This window comes from Chrysemys picta, chromosome 11 (genome assembly GCF_011386835.1).
Source record: "Chrysemys picta bellii isolate R12L10 chromosome 11, ASM1138683v2, whole genome shotgun sequence".
NCBI lineage: Eukaryota > Metazoa > Chordata > Testudines > Emydidae > Chrysemys > Chrysemys picta.
In genome coordinates this window covers 21,482,111-21,500,871 of record NC_088801.1, presented here as the reverse complement: position 1 = coordinate 21,500,871, position 18,761 = coordinate 21,482,111, and the positions used below count along the sequence as shown (strand labels likewise).

The window sequence follows — 18,761 nt, the reverse complement described above, 5'->3', positions numbered from 1 at the left end:
AACACCTTTAAGGCTTCTTTGGTCTGCTAAGTGGCATGACAAAGGACATTTTCTATGTAAAAAAGGACTGATATAAGCAAAATATGACGGCTTAATATATCATAGTAATTAATTAAAGCTTTTTATGGTGTTTGTGTGTATGTGATCTTAGGGTTTTATACTGTGCTTTTGGGGATAAAAATAAACTTTGTTTTCATATGTTTAATTTTGATGTTGACTGGTAGATTTGTTTATTATAAAACTCTGTTTGTTTATTTTTGGTGGGTGTTTGGGTAGCTCAATGTATCAATGTTATAAGTTGCACAAGGTGAGTGAGGTAATATCTTTTATTGGACTAACTTCTGTTGGTGAGAGAGACAAGCTTTCGAGCCACACAGTGCTCTTCTTCTTCTGTTGTGTCATTCTTGTTATGATGGAAATATTTTTTCGAAGAGGAACATTTTGCAGTGTTTCCTAAAGATAGTCTGATGTGATTTGCCTAATATACTCTGTAAGTTTATTCCATAGCTGGATCCCTTCCACTGAGAATGATTTATCCCCAGGTCTCATGTGCTACACCATGGAATTTGTCTTTTGTTTTATGCATGGTTCCCAGCTCAGGTAGACATACATATGGTAGCTCTGCCCAAACTAGTGCTGTAAAAAGACCAGTGTAGCTGGGGTTAATGGCAGCTCTGGCTAGCTTCCTGAGTACAAACCCTCCCAGACACCCAGGTACATACACAGGCTGCTACCACCTGAGCTGCTACCCCCAACTACACTGCTATTTTTAGCATGCTAACTGAAGCACATGTCTTCCTACCTGAGCTGGAAAGCATGCTCCCAGCTGAAGTGTAGACATACGCTAAGTTAGGCAGTGCTCCATATACTGGAACTCCTCACTTAAAGTCATCCCGGTTAACGTTGTTTCGATGTTAAGTAGCTGATCAATTAGGGAACATGCTCATTTAAAGTTGTGAAATGCTCCCTTCTAACCTCATTTGGCAGCCGCCTGTTTTGTCCACTGCTTGCAGGAAGAGCAGCCCGTTGCAGCTAGCTGGTGGGTGGTTGGAACCAGGGTGGACCAGCAGCCCCTCATCAGCTCCCCACTCCCCTAAGTTCCCTGTGCAGCAGCTGTCCCTCCCCCCACTGCCATGTGCTGCTCCTGCCCTCTGCCTTGGAGCTGCTCCCAGAGACTCCTGCTTGCTGTACGGGGTAAGGGAATTGGATTTGCTTAACATCGTTTTGCTTAAAGTCGCACTTTTCAGGAACATAACTACAACGTTAAGTGAGGAGTACCTGTAGTTTCATAATACTAAGCATATTTGAAGAGCACTTGTCGTGGTATTTTTCATCATTTTAAAAATTAATATGGCATCTTGCCATATCATTTCCACGTTATCCTTGTCAGACCTCATAAACTCAGCTGGGATAGATTGGCTCAGTGCTTGGGTGGGGGACAACTAGAGAAAATCAGGTCTTTCACAAAGCAATTTAGTAGGGAACACTTTTCTCTGAGTAGCATGGTGTTAGGGGGCACTATGCTGCTATAGTTGCCATTTCTCTGATCACAGGTCCTCATTACTTGTGCATGGCACTTCTTGCAAGAGTAGGTGTGTTAGCCCTAGCAATATTCCAACTCAAGTAATTCAGTCTGCACACACAGGAACCTACTGAGAGTGCTCAGTACATTGCAGTGTTGTATCTTGATGCCCCTTGTGAATCCTCATTTTTAGCTTCCTGTACTAAACTGTTGTGTACTGTTGGTAACTATTTGACAGCACCCAGCAAGTTTCCTCCCAAAAGAGACGGTAGAGGTGATACCCTCATCTATATATACATAGATATAGAAATGGTAGCTATAATTAGGGTTCAAAATATGCATTATAAACCTGGTTTCACGTTTTCATAATGAGAGCTGGTTGAATACTGTAACAAAGAAATCAGAAACATTCAAGAAATTTAAGGGTTGTACAGTTAGAGCTCCCATGAACAGGAACTGTGGAGTTCACAAGCCCTACTGTCTAGTGTGGAGAACATGGAGCTCTGCTTTCATCCCTCCTTGTCCCTTTTGATTTGTTTAATATCATTGTGAGCTAGGGTAGCCAGACAGCAAATGTGAAAAATTGGGCGGGGTGGGGGGCAATAGAAGCCTATATTAAAAAAAAAGTCCCCAAACTCGGGACTGTCCCCATAAAATCGTGACAGTCCCTATAAAATCGGGACATCTGGTCACCCTATTGTAAGCACTGCACCCACATAATACTTGCATGCTGAGGAGTACAAGAACAAAAGGTCACAGGAGAGTGGGGAAAAGGCTCCTTCTGCCCTGGCGATTCCTTATGCATGTGGCCAAGGCTGGGCAAAGTCCAAACTTCTGTATGTAGTTTGAACAGCCAGCACAGTTCGTAAAGAACTTTGGGATGTATCTGTTTAAAGGGACTATGTAAAAATAAAAATGATTATTGTCTTCATTTCTATTATGGGGCCAGTTCTTCAGCTAGTAAGTTGACAGTAAGCTAGTCAATAATTCAGCACAGTTTCAGTGAAGTCAATAGAGCTACACCACTGCATTAGGGTGTGATGTTCTCCTCCTTGGTGATATTGTTAATTACCAACATCCAGTAGAATGTCCAGAATGCTAAACACGGATAAAATTGCTTCAGGATAACTTTTACTTATGAAGTAAGTCATTGATCAAAATTGTATTCCTTATTCCTTTCTCTAACTTTAAATTACACAAAGTAGTAAGTTGATTGCAATACTTAATGCTTTTTGCATTGAAGTTGTGAAACTATTAGAGATCTAGGGTGAAATCCTTGCCCCATTAAAGTGAAAGGAAGTTTTGCTATTGACTTCATTGGGGCCAGGATTTCACCTTGGTCATGATCTGACTTGAAGCTAAAGGAAAGAATAAGGAATATATTTTAATGCTTTTGGGTTTTTCATTTAAATAATTTAGCAAAAAGAATTTACAACATTGAATGTATTGGATCCTGTAGTAGCATTCTCCCCGCCCCCCCATTTTGAATCTTTTTGGGTACGCTGAATATTGTTAATTTACCAGGAAGCTATTGACCTAGATCTTATTTGTGCCTGGAAATGTCATGTATTTGCAATTTTCTACATACTTTGAGGGATTGCAGCACAAGTCACTATAGCATGGATGTCACAGGGTTTATTACAATTTGTGAAATAGTAAGAAATGCATACATGTTGAGTTAGATTTAGCAGACTAAAGTAATTTCAACAAGTGTGGTGAGCAAGTAATTCTTAGCCCATTGTTGAAAATTTAGACCATTTTTGAACTCTTGTGTCCTAGTTTGTCATCTCACACTTATTTTAGATTTTTAGTTCTTATTAATATAGCACGCAGTTTACTCTGGCATAGGTGGGCTTACGGAAGGTCTTTCCAGCAATTTCCTAAAGAGGGTAGAGCAAGAGTACATGGTGTCATTTTGTCCACAAAGCTTAGTGTGGAAAGTGATGGGGATGCACTGGACCAATGCAGGAGAGGGGCTACTGAAACTGGAATTACACAAATCCAGTGGCCCCAAAACACTGTCCAATTGGTGTGAGGAGACTGACAATTACTCTTGCTTGTAGGCTCTTTCCCCATTTGAGAGAGTGACCTGCCATGATGCATTCAGAGTTTATGACAGAACATTACATTAAATCCATATCAAACAAGATTAAAGACCAAAATACACCAATACTCTAGTTTATTAGTGATACAAGCAGAGCTTGATCAACATGTTTTGGAAAACTTGTGTATTTTAAAATCTTCTGCCCCATCCGTCTAATACGTATTATCCCTATAAATGTGACTTATTTCTAGCAGTCTCCATAGTGACCTGTTTGCATCCAGTTTTCTGTGATGTATTTTTCCCCTTTCTTTTCATTTTTGGAATTTACTGACTATATCTGAAAAATTCCTGGGTTTTGAAAAACTTGAAGTTTGGGGTTTACTGATTTTTTTAACATGAATTTTGCAAGTGCTGGAACTCCCCACACCTGGCTGTCCCCTGCAGAGTCCCTACCAGATGGCACATTGTACTTGTTCAGAGGAGGGTAACTGTGAGTTGGTAGCTGCTGCAGCTATACAGTGGGTGAAGAGAGATGGGTTCTATCACCTGGATCCCTGCCCATCTGCTTCCTCTGATGGATAGACCTCATTTTGACTCCAGCCCTTCAGCATATCCCCATCCACTTCCTCTGCATAGTAAAGTTTTTAATAAACAAAGCTAAAAGTAAAATATTAACTAGTGTTAAACTGCGTTTACTTTCAATATCCTTACTTTTCTACCTTTGTTGGGTTTTTCCTGCCCACAAAGTTGTGTTGTTAATTTTCTCAACTGATTTCACCCATTTTTAATTTTGGTAATAAATACAGATGAATTCCAATGAAATGTTAAACATAATAAAACCCCAAAATGGAGGTCCTTAGCTATTTGCTATTCTGGAGTGTATCACTTTCTGGTTTTGACCAGAAATTCCATGCTGGACTACAGAAACCTTCCAGACAAAGGTTTTGTTGCAACTGATACATTTCTGCAAAACGTTTCAGTTTCAACTAATTTGCTTTTTCTGATAAAAAACATTTAGTTGACTTCCATTGAAGTTCAGGTCATTGCAGGTGGTGGTCTGCATCTTGCAGGACCATATAAAGAAAGTAAAATGAACACGAGAGACAAGACAGACCCAAGAGTTGCATCTTGAAAGATGAGAAGGTGTTGCGGGACGATGACTCACCAGTGTGGCGCCTCCTGCTGGTCATCTAGGGATTCAGCTCTTTCAGCACAGAGCGCCCTCTGCAGGCCAGTGTCTCGCCTGCCTCTGGCCCCTGTGTCCCTTCCAGACCCTAGTGTCCCTCTATGTCAGGGTTCAGCCCCCTAGCAGTAACCCACAAGCTGGGTCTCCCCTCCTAGGGGAACCCGCAATCTCCACCTTGCCTCAGTGGCTACTGCCAGTCATTGTCTAGCCCCCACTCCCTGGGGCAGACTGCAGTCTATAAACCACTCATCATCAGCAAGCAGGGTTCGACCAGCTGCCTCTGCCTATATCTGGGCTGCCCCTCTGCAGCCCCAGTACCTTTCTGGGCCCTTAACTCGGCCTGCAGCCTGGGGCTTTGCTGGGCTGGAGCTCCCCAGCTCCCTCTGCCCTTCCCCAGCACTGCTCCACCTCAGGTACCCTGCTCCACTCCCAGGCAGCCAGGTCCTTCTCTCTCAAAAGCTAGAGAGAGTGTGTCTCTCAGTCTCTAGCCCTCAGCCCTCTTATTGGGCCAGCTGTGGCCTGATTGGGGCGTGGCCTCACCTGTGGCTGCTTCCTCCAATCAGCTTAGCTTTTTCCCCACTGCAGTCCTCTCCCAGGGCTGTTTTAAGCCCTTCAGGGCAGGAGTGGGGTGGTCACCCTGCTACAGAAGGGTTATACTTATATTTTTTAATTTATTTTAATATAAACCATGGCAGTAGTTGAGAGAATACAGCTTTAAATGATCATACTGTTTTTTTAATTACAGGGGAGGGTTGCCATTAAAACAATGCAAAACCCATGAATTTCTGAATCCTGACTTACTCTAAATCTATTGTATTGTCTTTAACATAGGCTTCAATGATACTGACAGTAGCCTTCCTTATGTTGATTGATCTTTTTACATTACAATAACTGTGCTCTCATACCTTCATTAATCCATGCTCCTTGCTCACAGCTGCTGTGCCTGGACAATGATGTGGAGGACGTTTATAGGGAAAGAACAGTTTAAAAAAATCATCAATCTGATGTCTTGCTGTGATTTTCTTTAGTCACCAACTCCAGCTTTTGCCTTTTGTTTTCTATTATGAAAAGTGAAAGTATATTGCTGAAAAATCTGTTCTCAGTAGGGCAACGTAAGGATGGCATGGACATTTGGTACTATTTAATTTTAGTGCTTTATATAAATCTGTGTCATAATCTTAATAAGTTGTAACATATTTTAAAATTGAAATTGCTACATTTTTATTATTTAAAGGAAATCATTACAAAAATGAGAAAAGACAAAAACAAACAGGAAAAGAAAATATTTAAATTGCAAGGAATTTGAAACCTTGATAGTTCTATTAACATGATAATGAATCCAGAGATATTACAAACTCAGTGAAAGGTTGTTAAACAATTTATCATATTACAAGTTCATTGAGATAGTAATGACTCCTTTTACAGATGCTATTATTGCATTTGAAGTGTGTGGCAGCCCAGGGGAATTGATATTTCATCTAGTGGGTAACATTGTAGCACTTTATCTTAGGCCATTGTTGATGTCATTCAGTGTATCATGTACTGGATTTCTGCAAACAGAAAGATTTTCTACCCTGCTCTGGAGTAAGGGTATACATATATTAGTGTGACACAGAAAAAGAGACCTACAGTCCTGTGTATGGTCCTGGAATTTACCACTCTTTTGGGGAATGAGAGATGTAACGTGATTTACTAGAGCAATGATCAACAAAAGTGGGTTTTGTGTGAGAAAGTGTGCTATGTAAAGAGCGAGTCCTGAGAAAAAAAGTTGAAGGTCTATGTAACCATTGTTGCCTGGGGGGGGCCACACTGAGAATGCTCAGTCAGGGCAAACTGTAAAGAATGGGGCAAACGATCCCTGAATTGGTGGTTATTCTAATAATTAGATTAACCAAGCCAGCAACAAAACAGCTTCTACAACACCTTACTGGTTACCCAGAAACCAAAACCACAGTTCCCTCAAAGCTCCAGCCTTAGACTCCCACCCAGACAGCCAAGTCAAATATGATGAGGATGACTGAAAATCTTGTTCTTCATATATAAATCCCAAGAGATCGGACACATTATCCACCAGGACAATGAATATTTCAGATCTTACCCAAATACACGTTTACGGCCATTTCTTATTAACTAAACTAAGATTTATTTGAAAAGAAAAGAGAGAGAGTATTGTGGTTAAAAGATCGTTATACATTTAGATACGAGTAAGGTTCTTAGGTTAGTTTCATAGTAGAGATGGTGAGCTGCTGAGTTGCAAAAAGTTCTTTCCAGAATCAGTTCATCCACTTACAGTCCAAACAGGCAATCCATGTATAGAGTTTGTTCAAATTCTTCCATGAGAAGTAGCAGGGTAATCCAGACTGGTGCTGGAGACCTCAGTCTTGCAACTCATGCTTCCTCTGACAAAGCTCAAGCTCATGTCAGATAACAGGTTCAGGGCCCTAGAGTTCTTCTATAGATCTCTGGCAGGCTATCGATAGACACTTGACAGCAGGTATTCCTTGGGTGACGAATAGTGGCTTTGAAGTAAAACCTCCTATTTCCTATGTATACCAGGTAATTAGTTGCATTCATCATCATAAGGTAATTCTCCATTAAGCAATTCATAGACAGTTTACTTCAAACTTCAAAGAGAAATAAAGACAATGATTTTATTACACCCAAGTTCCATCAAATTCTTACTATTTCCTTTTAATCTCTGAATCAGTAGTATATTGTAATAGACAGGAACTGTCTGGTTACATGGTTAACACCTAACAAGATATAAGTAAATAAATACAATTAGTATTTACCTCTAATTCTCTAACAGTATAGGTTTGCATTTCAAATCTCTAGTCTATCTAACATGGCTTTGTCAGCTATTTATAAGGTACAGCCCTAATTACTATGGATATACTTCTCTAATATGTCTTTAAAGGTAGAATTTGAGTAATTTAGCCTGCAAGTTCCTTAACCTTTTCTAGCTCAGAGTCAGACTCCAAAACAGATGCTTAAATAATCTCTACATTGACTGAATTTATGACATTTAATACATGGCACTCTTTACAAAGGAATTGTTCGATGCTGCTTCCTTATGTCACTGTGGGGATCCCTCTCATATCTGGTGAAGTATGTTGGCTGGTGAAATAAATGCAACACAATAAAATATAGTTACGGTGTATGCAGAAAACATCACTTTCATCTCTTTAGGCCAGGGTTCTGTGTTTGTACAGTGCCTAGGACCATGAGGTCCTGATCCGTGACCAGAGCTCTTAGGCACTACTGTAATACAAATAAATAATAATAATTAATATCCTATCTGACTAATCAGAGGTCCAGAATCATTGTCCAGAATCAGATGCTTCAGAAAAAGCTAGAGGAGTGGTTAATAGGAAAAAGTAACATTACTTCTGCATGCTGTTTATGGCAGCACAATTCAACCTATATTCTGTTCTTTTTAGTGTGGCTGGTTTTAATATACAGGTCGGGTTGTAAGCAGGGTGTCTGTATCAGTGCTTTTGTCAGATATGATTAGTATTTACCTCATACCTATGACAGTATATGGATGGATTCCTACATATAATTTGTGATAAAATTCCTCAGTGGCACATATGTTTCACCGTTTGTCAACCATGTACTGGTTGTCAATTCCAAGACCATCTTTCTAAGCATATTGTTCTAGATTAGTAAGGGAAGTTAGCATCATGTGTGAAATAAACAATCTGGTTCAAACTAGAGTCCAAACAGAATAGCTAACATAAGAAAGAACAGAAAATACTAGATGTATATCATTTGCTTTGCTTTTCTCAAGTCTTGTTGACTTCCAACCCTGAAATGTATAACTTATCAGTTTTATGACTGTGACAAACATATATTGCAGCCTGAATTTTCAAAAGAGAATGATAATGTTGAGAACATTTGAATCTAGATTCTTTTCTGTGTCTAGCATTCAGTGTGACATAAGTGGACAGTTGTCAGGGAGTCAGATTAGTCTCCTTGATTCCAAGGACTAGCCCTTTTTCCCAACACAATATAAAGCATCTGGCAGCTAGGAGTTAGAACTTAAACCGGTATAGGATTGCCATGAAAGACCAAAGCTCTGCCAAACCATCTTCCTTATCCAGACATGCCCCTACACTGGGATTAGAGGTCATAGGAACAGGGAGCCTAGAAGTAGATAGCAGGGAGTTTCCCGCCAACAGTGAAATTCTTTGCTAGCCATTTGCAGACAGTTTCTGGCCTCTTTCTACCTCCTGAGTGGTGCAGAGGAGCCAATAACTGATAAGAGAATCTCTTACTTCATGATTAATTTTTCCATTTTAAAAAGTCTGTTTGAGGATTGTCTCCTGAGGCTGTTGTGTACACTAACAGTTTTCTTCAATATTGGAGAGAGGAGGAGTGGTGGGAGAGACAGAGCAAGTGATATCAGGACAAAGTGGAGAAAGAGGGAGCCACAGAAGACATAAGGCAGGAAGAGATGTGATCATGAAGGAAGGGTGATCCATTGATTGGAACACTAGTCTGGGACCGAGGAGGCCTGGGTTCAAATCCCTCCTCTTTGATAGACTTCCTGTGTGACCTTGGGCAAGTCATGTACCTTCTTGGTGCCTCAATTTCCCATTTGTAGAATGGGGATAGTACCAATTCTTACCTCACAAGGGTGTTGTGAGGATAAATAGTTTAAAAATTGTAAGACACTCAGATACTATGGTATGGGGGGGCATATAAGTAGCTTAGCTAGGTAGAATTTTAGAGGAAGAAAACAGGAGACTCCTCAAGGAGCGGAAAGGGAGGATGAGATGATTTGGGCACTAATGCTCAATTTTATATAGCTAATATTAGGTCATGAACAGAGCACATAATTAATCCATAAAAATAAACAAAATACTCTCAATGGATATTATGTAGTAGTAGTAATAACTGTAGTACTAATAACAGTAACATTGTAGGAGAGTCTAGAAGTCCTAATCAAGACTGCGAGTCCATTACATTAGGTGCTGTAGAAAAAACACAGTAAAAGCATCCCTGTTCTAGCAAGCTCACGGTGCAAATACTTGACAGAAATACAACTTTAAACATTATTTAATATAAATTTTGTATCCAAGGAGGTGAACCAGACAAAAATAATAGTCATTTTAAGCTTGGGCAATTGAACGACTGGTGAAATTTGCATTTTTGAAACCCTCAACCACATCTTTTGATCAATTAATTCAAAACTGTTGATATACCAAGCAAATGATATCTATGCAGTTTTAGAAGTTGATTAAGCTTTTTAATATATTTAGTGCTGTAGTACTAGATTTAATTATTTTTTTAAATGTTAAGCCTGGTATTGTTCATGAGAGGTATTGGAAATGATATAATGGAAGAAGCAAGGAAAGTGGAATCAAAAATGCAATATTTGCTTTTAAAGTTCTTGATGTATTTTAGGAGATTAAAACCGCTTTTGTTCTAAAGATCTAAAAGGCTTAATCCTCTTTGAGTCTCTATGTATTTTAAATCCTTCAGTATTTATTTTTAGCTATGTTTATATTTTCCCCAGCAACAGATGAAACCCATGTAGTTGAGTATATTTGAGCTGCCACAGCATTATCTAACTGGATTTTCTCAGTTGAGGAGCTTTTTCCATCTTTTACCATTTTATGTGCATGTGCATATGTATGTGTGTGTGTGTATATATATATATATATATACACACATACACAGGCACACACACACAGGTGTAATTGATGTAGTGCTCATAAAAATTCCTTTTACTTCTTATATAATGTAATCAACTTGGTTTCTCGAGAAAAATTATTAGTAATAGCTAATTACTAATTCTCCATCGCTTTTACAAACAATCATTTAGGTGGACCACTATTAACTTTATTTTACCAGTCCCTTGATAAGATATTCTCTTTGGTACTTGAATTGGTTTTATATTAAACTGTAACATTGGGAAAACATTTAAAGCTGGGGAATTCCTTTCATTTTAAAGATAAGAGTTTCTTGCCTTTGTATATTGATTGAGCTTAGGTATGAATATTGATCTGTGAAGTTGTGTGGGGGGTTAACAATGCACATTTAATGCATATTAAATCAACATCAGCATGTGTATATAATATAAAGCCTCACATGGTTTGGCCACCTAAAAGACCACCTTATAATACTGTGTCAGGCAGATTAGGAAATCATCTAGAGTGCTTTGTTTATAGTTATCTGGGAGCCAAAGGATGAATATTCTCAGTCGAGGAGTCTCAACTCTGGAAGTTGCTACTCTTTCAGTCTACCAGTATGGTAAAGCCCTAGTGTCCATCTGTCCATTTCAGTATTTGCCACATTGAAGTGATTGTGGAGATATGAACAGAATGTTACTCTGGGATGATTCCATCTGTGTTGTGTTGTAGGGTCACCGCGCCCTGGGTACCTCTTCGTGGTGGAGCATGGGGCTGTAGTCAGTGGCGGCTCCAGGCACCAGCGCTCGAAGCGCGTGCCTGGGGCGGCAAGCCGCGGGGGGCGCCCTGCCGGTCCCTGCGAGGGTGGCAGTCAGGCAGCCTTCGGCAGCATGCCTGCAGGAGGTCCACCAGTCCCGCGGATTCGGCGGCAATTCGGCGGCAGGTACGCCGAAGCCGTGGGACCGGCGGATTTCCCGCAGGCATGCCACCGAAGGCTTGGGGTGGCAAAAAAGCTAGAGCCGCCCCTGGCTGTAGTCTCACTGCCTTAGTTTCCCCAACAGGGTTTCCAGCCCACTCTGGAGTCATATGGCTCAGCCCCCTGGCCAGGTCACCATGAAAGCTCAATCCCCCACTTTTGGGTAGCAGAATTGAAAGTTCCAAAACAAACATATAATAAAAGAGGCTTTATCCCAGCTGGGCAATCTCAGCCCCTCCGAGGTTATTTCTCTGCCTGCTCTCTGGACTCAGTTCTCAGACCCCACCATTTTTCTCATAGTGGGGCATCCCTTGCTGTGGCCTAGGTTAACACCATTGGAAGCTGCCTGATAAACTCAGATAGGTTGGTGTCAGGCCTGCCTTCCCTTCTGAGAGGCTCCGACCAGCCACAGTCCTACTCCATTCCTGACTCCAGATGGGTGAAAACAGTTAGTATGCTCTCCTTCCTAGCCAGCTACAACTGAGTGAGCTCTTCCCTTTTTCAGCCCCTTCCTACAGGCCTGATGCCCACTAACAGTGTTAGGGCAGGCTGGTTATGCGTGCTGCAGTTTAACTCTTTCCAGTCCATGTGGGATTTGTGTACCCTATGACTATTGATATTTGTCAACACATTAAATATATTCAATGTTTATTTACTTTTATTTATTAAATTTGCAGAGACACTGTGAAGAGCTCATTTTATAAACCTCAAAATAAAAATATTACACTGTATGTAAATACCAGAATTACATTTTTATCACAGCATACAGTGAAAAATGATAATGGTACTATAGATACAGCCATAATGTATCAGAATTCATATCTGTTTACATGAATTGAAGTAAAAGGCCCATCTTTTCTCTTATGAAAAAGTTAATAAAGAAAATTGATTAAATAATCAAATTGGTCTGTTAGGGCCTTCTCCTGCATTCCTCTTGCATCCAAAACCTGTACTGAAACAATATTTAGGGCCATTGATGTACTTGGCATCAGAGGTGGAGGTGGGAGGCAAAGGTGGCTTTAAGCCATCTTTACGTTCTCTGGACCTTGGGGCCATCTGACTGCTGAGTGGTCCATGACATACATTAGAGCAGCATCAAGGCTGCTCTAATTTAAATTGGTTATGAATGCCCCAATCATATCCCTTAACCAGGAGCCAGGAGAGGGTGGCATAGGAGCTGCTATGGATTGATGCTGCTCTATATAGGAAGAATCTTCAGAGGGTTGGTTGTGCCATATTACAGCTGCTCTGCACCAGTGCAATAGTGCAAAACAAATGAAACAAGGTCAAGGATCTGACCTTTACTCTTTCTGGAAGAACAGGTTCAAACATATTCAAAATTTGCACAGCTGTTTATATTCAAGGTAGATAAACTGAAATTCCAGCAGTTTAGTATGTGGATTTTCCAAGCAAAATTTTAAAAACTGAAGCTTTGTGCGGATCTTTCTGCAGAGACAAGTCTCCCTGCCTAGTAGTTATAGTTTGTGGTGATAGCACTGCCTGGCAGTTACAGTGTGTGGCAACAGCACCTCCTAGTGATTGCAGTCTGTGGCGGCAGCCCTGCCTAGCAGTTATGAAGTAGGGAAAACCTGGGCCCTCCAACATGTTACCATGTTACAACCCAAGGGGCCCTCTAGAGTGCTTTAATGCAGGAGTGATGTGTGGCCTGGCTAATGCTCTCCAAGGGCCTCTTCCTACTGCTTTTCCCCTCCCATGTCGTGGCTGGTAGTTGTCCCTGGCAGCCTGGTCCATGGGGCTAAGCAGGTTAGGGTGTCTCGACTCTGCAGCAGATCTGCTCCTGGGAATGCCTTCCTGGCATAATACCTCTGCAGCGGGGAATCCATGTCTGCCTCTTGCCACCTGCCCCCCCTGCTGTGCTGAAGAGACTTCCTTTTAAGTCCCTCCTCCAACTGAAGCAGGCCCAGCAGGCCTGTCAGGGCTTCCTGATCCCAGAGTTTTCCCACACTCTTAACTCTCCAGCGTGGGTTTATTCATGCCATCTTAAAAACACATGATATATTTTGCAGAAATATGTTGCTGTACCAAATTTCCCATGCCACACTGTTGTACAACATTCTGTATGCCTACTGGCTGCTATCCTCAATACTTCTGTTCCCACAGAGAGGCTGCTGAAATTCAGTGGTAGTGGCAGTATATAATTTGTGAATTGTTTTGGGATGTTATGTTGTTATGGTATGCTGCAGCCTGGCAGAATCATCACAGAAATAGGGACTGAACTACTGAGTGTCTCTTCACAAAAACTGGATATCATAATGGAAAATAAAAGGATGATATGTTTCTCTCAGGATGATCGATAAGTAAGATTTTTATAACTGGGTCTTGCTAAATTAGAAGTGTTTTACTAGAATATCTGTTAAGATATGATTTAGACAATTGACAATTGAAAGTAATGAATTTGACTTTACTGGAGTAATATTAACACAGTATCACTCAGTGCTGAATTTAGTTAAATACATGTAGTTAAATGGTGATTTAACCTGGGTGTTAAATAGGTAAAAAACACATCAAGATTTGGGATTTTTAATTTACAGGGTAAAAATGAAGGTGTGCGGTTCCTTAGACTCCAGGGTCCTTCGTTATTTGGATGTTGTGGTTTCAGAAGCTTCATGTGAAGAGGCCACAAGAGGAAGCGACAGTCAAGATAGTTTCTGATTATGGAACCTATAAATTGCATTGAAAGCCAGTATAATCTGAAATTCCAGGACATTGTACACACTGCACTCTTAGGGACAATTCTTTTCAACAGTCATAGGAGACATACTAGTGCACTGATACTCAGATCTCAGTGGTTCAGGGGCCAAATTAGTGATCAGTACACCTCTACCCCGATATAACGTGACCCGATATAATACAAATTTGGATATAACGCGGTAAAGCAGCGCTCCGGGGAGGCGGGCTGCACGTTTCAGCGGATCAAAGTGGGTTCGATATAACACGGTTTCATCTACAATGCGGTAAGATTTTTTGGCTCCCGAGGACAGTGTTATATTGGGGTAGAGGTGTATTGCCCCAAAGAGCCACAGGTATATGTATTCATAATTTCATTTACTATTTATATGTATTATTCTTAAAGCAAAATGACTGAACAACTATTCTACAACTGGCTAATAACATAGAACAAGCATCCTGATTGTTTAATAACTTAGATTGGTTAGTAATTCAATCACAATCACACAGTGTTTTAATACCATGTGTTGCAAAGAGACACAGGAAACACATTAAAGAGCCACTTCCGGCTCCCTGGCTTCTGTCTCAGTATCACCGTACTAGTTCATTTTCCAAGACATATATGGGTCACGTGTCCTTTTCAGGGCCCCTCCTGGGGCAAGTCAGATACTCTTCACTCCTTATTGAGGGTTTGGAGCAAAGACTTAATCTAGCCCAAAATGAGCAAAATAATTTCAGATTTTGTTTATATTGTATTTTATCCATTGATGATTAGCTGAAAAGAAACATCAGAAAACAGAACACTAACATATAACAGTAATTCAAACTTCTTTTTTTTTTAACAGATCTTGATAATGTTGAAGGCATAGCAGTGGATTGGATTGGAAATAATTTGTACTGGACAAATGATGGCCACAGGAAAACAATTACTGTAGCCAGATTGGAGAAAGCCTCTCAAAGTCGAAAAATTTTGTTAGAGGGAGATATGTCTCATCCGAGAGGAATTGTCGTTGATCCTGTCAATGGGTATGAAGATGTTTAATTTATTTTACTAGTTTTATTTTACTAAATTTGTCTCCACTATGAATGCATTTAGGGTCAAATTCCCCTCTCTGACCAACACAGCTGCTCTTCAAAATTTGGGCTAAATTATGTATATTAAAGAAGGTAGCAGACCTATGCATTAAGCATTTGATTCACGGGTATTCTGCTGTCTTCCAAAAAGCACAGGGGCCATATCATGCTCTCAATCTGACAGGTACAAATCCCATTGCTGTCTGTGGGAATTGCACACATGGATCAAGAACAAAATACAGTCTTAAATATTTTAATCCACACTTGTTTCTAAAACTGAGCATGGATTGGGTAAAAACAAACACTTTTCACAAAGTCTTACATTATTCATATTCCGCTATCTGAAAAGGGCAGATCTAGAGCCAATTCAGTGAGCTTAACAATTGACTTTGAAAGGAATGACTTTAGTCTTCTCAGACATGCAACTAATAGGGAGTTATCTAGCTACCTACATATTTTCACATTTTCCAGCTAACTCTTTATCCAAATGGAACACGTATATCATGTGTGTTTGTAATAGTTTATGTAGGATCTTTGGCCCTGAATTCGAAGAATGGGTTACACTGATCCACAAAGACAGTTTTTTTCATCTGTGAAAGATACAACTTTTGGTAATAGTCTTCATAATACAATACTTAACTGTATAGAATGTCCACAGTGAAAGAACAAAACAGGGAACATTGGCATTTAATATTTTACGGAAAGGTATGACACTTACCATGAAATGGTGCAATACATATTAATCAGGCTTTTTTGTACGTATATTATATATTTACTCCTCTATATGAGGACATAGGCACTATATCAGAATTGCCATATGGATCTAACCCATGGTCCATCTAGCCAGTATCGTGTCTCCAACAGTAGCCAGCACCAGATGCCTCAAAGGAAGTTGCAAGAATCCCACAATGAGCAGATGTGGGATAATTCCTATTAGTTAGAGATTGGCTTAATCCCTGAATCTTGAGGTTGTCCTTCTAAAACTCTCTGTATGCAGGAACTATTATAATGCTATATATTATTTTTATTTGTATAATTGTACCATCCCTCTTTGAATCTTACTAATTCTTGGCCTTAGCAGCAGAATATGTTAAAATTGATATAAATTGGGCAAATGTATCACTATTCCGCTGTTACTGTAGCAGGCAGAGATCCTTTTAAATTCACTCAAGAAGATAATTTGCCCCTTCAGTATTACTTAAATCTAACAATGAGGGAGACCATGTACGTTTTTTTTATGCATTTTAAAGTTTTTTTCTTTTTCTTTTTTTAAAGAATGGATTAATCCTCTACAACTTCAGATTTTTTACCAAAGAAGTAGAGATAACACTTGCAATAAATGTCATCTTAGTACTACCCTATATTCTAGGGGACATACTGGTTACTAGGAATAAACAACAATGACAAAAACAAACAAGTACTGTTATAATGGCTTCAATAAAAACCATCTGCAGATATTTGGATGTGTCATGTGGATGCAGTACACTTGAAAAAGAAATTGCCATATATCAACCAAATTCGTATTTTAACACAACCTTTCCTCTCCCCTTCCTCAAATCTCAAGTTTATCTTATTTTACATCATAAAAGTGTACTTGGATACACTGTCTTAGTATATCCACAAGAGACAGATAATTTTCATTGCTGGCAAAATTATACAAAGTGGGCAAAGTGACAAAAATGACCTTATGTTGATGTAATAGAAATTCAGTGTATCCATGACCCAGTTGGCAAGAATGTTTTATAAAGTATCACTGTGGAGTGAGTCATGTAGATAATTCTAGTTTGGCTGGGTTGATTGCTATATTCCTATCACTTGGATTTATTTACATTATCAGTTTTTCATTTCCAAGTTGTCTTTTGAAGGAGGCAAACTATTATAGGAAGGCTATAATTAGTTTAAGTCATATGGTAGTGATGCAAATTAGACCCCAAATCATCCCAATACCTGAAATTATTTTGTCAAATTTTCCAGCTCACTGATTTCTATCAGTTAAATATGCAGCACAGGAGGGTATTGCATGAAGATGCATAGTCTGAGAAGGGATATCGTAGAGTGCTGTTTTCTAATAAAATAACACACACTTTCATGGTTATACTCCTTTATAAAAGTTGTCCTGAGGGAGAAGGTTTATTATGGCATTTTAATTATCTTCAGAATATTAGACTAGAAGATAAGCATTGCAAAAGCATTGCAAAGCAATAACTATATTTTGATGTTCAATTAAAATACATGTTAATACAAATGTCATTCACTTTGGGCATGTTTTGATCTGATGGGAGATAGCTACAAAAAGCCGAGGCATAACGTTAACAGGAAAAAAAAGTAATTGCTTTTTAACAAGTCATATAAATGTTTGCAAACTATATTGATTTATTGGGCCTTTCAGTACAGTAAGTAGTATATTGACCTAGTTATTTGCTTCAGTCCTAGAGAGCTGGTGCACAGGTTTCACTGATTCTATAGTGAAACTGAATGTGGTTCCAGTCAGATTTATAATGCAGTGTATAAGCCCAGGGCATTGAATTTGGTTTTGTTCTTAGCATTAAATTAAAGCAATAAAAACCATCCTTTTGTATTGTGAGCTGGGAGAGAAAGAAAAGATGCAAGAAAACAGATGTTTACTTCTGTCATTTTTCAAAGCGATTAAAATTATCCTGTGTAAACCATGGCACATTTTTGATTTAATTTCTTACCGATATGTGATATAAAATAAAATAGATCAGTGATATTTATTCCATGTGACTGTGTTGAATAAAATGGTTGCCCAGAAGACCAGAGCATCATTTAAAACATTTGATGTAATCTCAGAAGATGCTAAATAGGTTTGATAACAAAAGTATTGTTAATGAAACATTTCATAACCTTGCTGGAAATGTAGTGATTTAAGAGCTAAAATTCTTGGGCTTTACTCTTTAAAATACTGGTAAGAATTGGAGACTTGATTCTGATCTCCCACCACTATAAATCAGAAGCAACTCCACTGTAGTTAGTGGAATTTCAATGACATAAAACTGCTGAGAGATCAGTATCAGCCGCACAAAGCCTAACAGAGTCTTGAAACAATTAATATTTATAAACATGTATTTAATATTTTTACTAATATAATCAGAATGGAATTCTGCAGATTTTAAGATCCAAATACCATGACATAGTTCCTAGAATACCCCTATTTGTGAGATTCCTGTCTTAGTACTTCTGGTATGTGCTTTATGTAAATCTAAAGAAGCATGACCAGTATATTAATTCTCTTACTTATATTCAATACTTCTTATTAAAAAGTTAACATTTGCCAATGGCTATCATACAGCGATACTGCAGATACCATAATTTCCCCTGTAATTATATACAAATAAAATTATGTTAAAAGAACATTATTAAGGTTGCAGAGTCAAACACTCGAAAGTTAGGAAATGCCAGAATTAAGGGTGCCTCTGCAACCACCTTGTGCGTATGCATTATGATGCCGTCTTTAATTACATAATTATATACTATTTCTTCCACAAGATCCCTGCCTCATTCAGCAGATAGTGCTCAGTTACTGAGCAGCGGTTTAATATTTTGTTTTCTTCTCATTGTTCACTGTGTGTCCCCATACCTGACTTCACATTATACAAACCCTGCTATGAAGACAG

At 39.2% G+C, this 18,761-nt stretch overlaps 1 protein-coding gene across 1 annotated transcript in view; it reads left to right on the top strand.

Moving 5' to 3' along the window:
• LRP1B (LDL receptor related protein 1B) overlaps positions 1-18,761 on the top strand; it is a 1,261,104-nt gene that overhangs the window by 679,611 nt on the left and 562,732 nt on the right. The window contains exon 12 of the mRNA XM_065561615.1: positions 14,898-15,078. Within this exon, the coding sequence (XP_065417687.1) occupies positions 14,898-15,078 (181 nt within the window). The remainder of the gene's footprint in view (positions 1-14,897; positions 15,079-18,761) is intronic.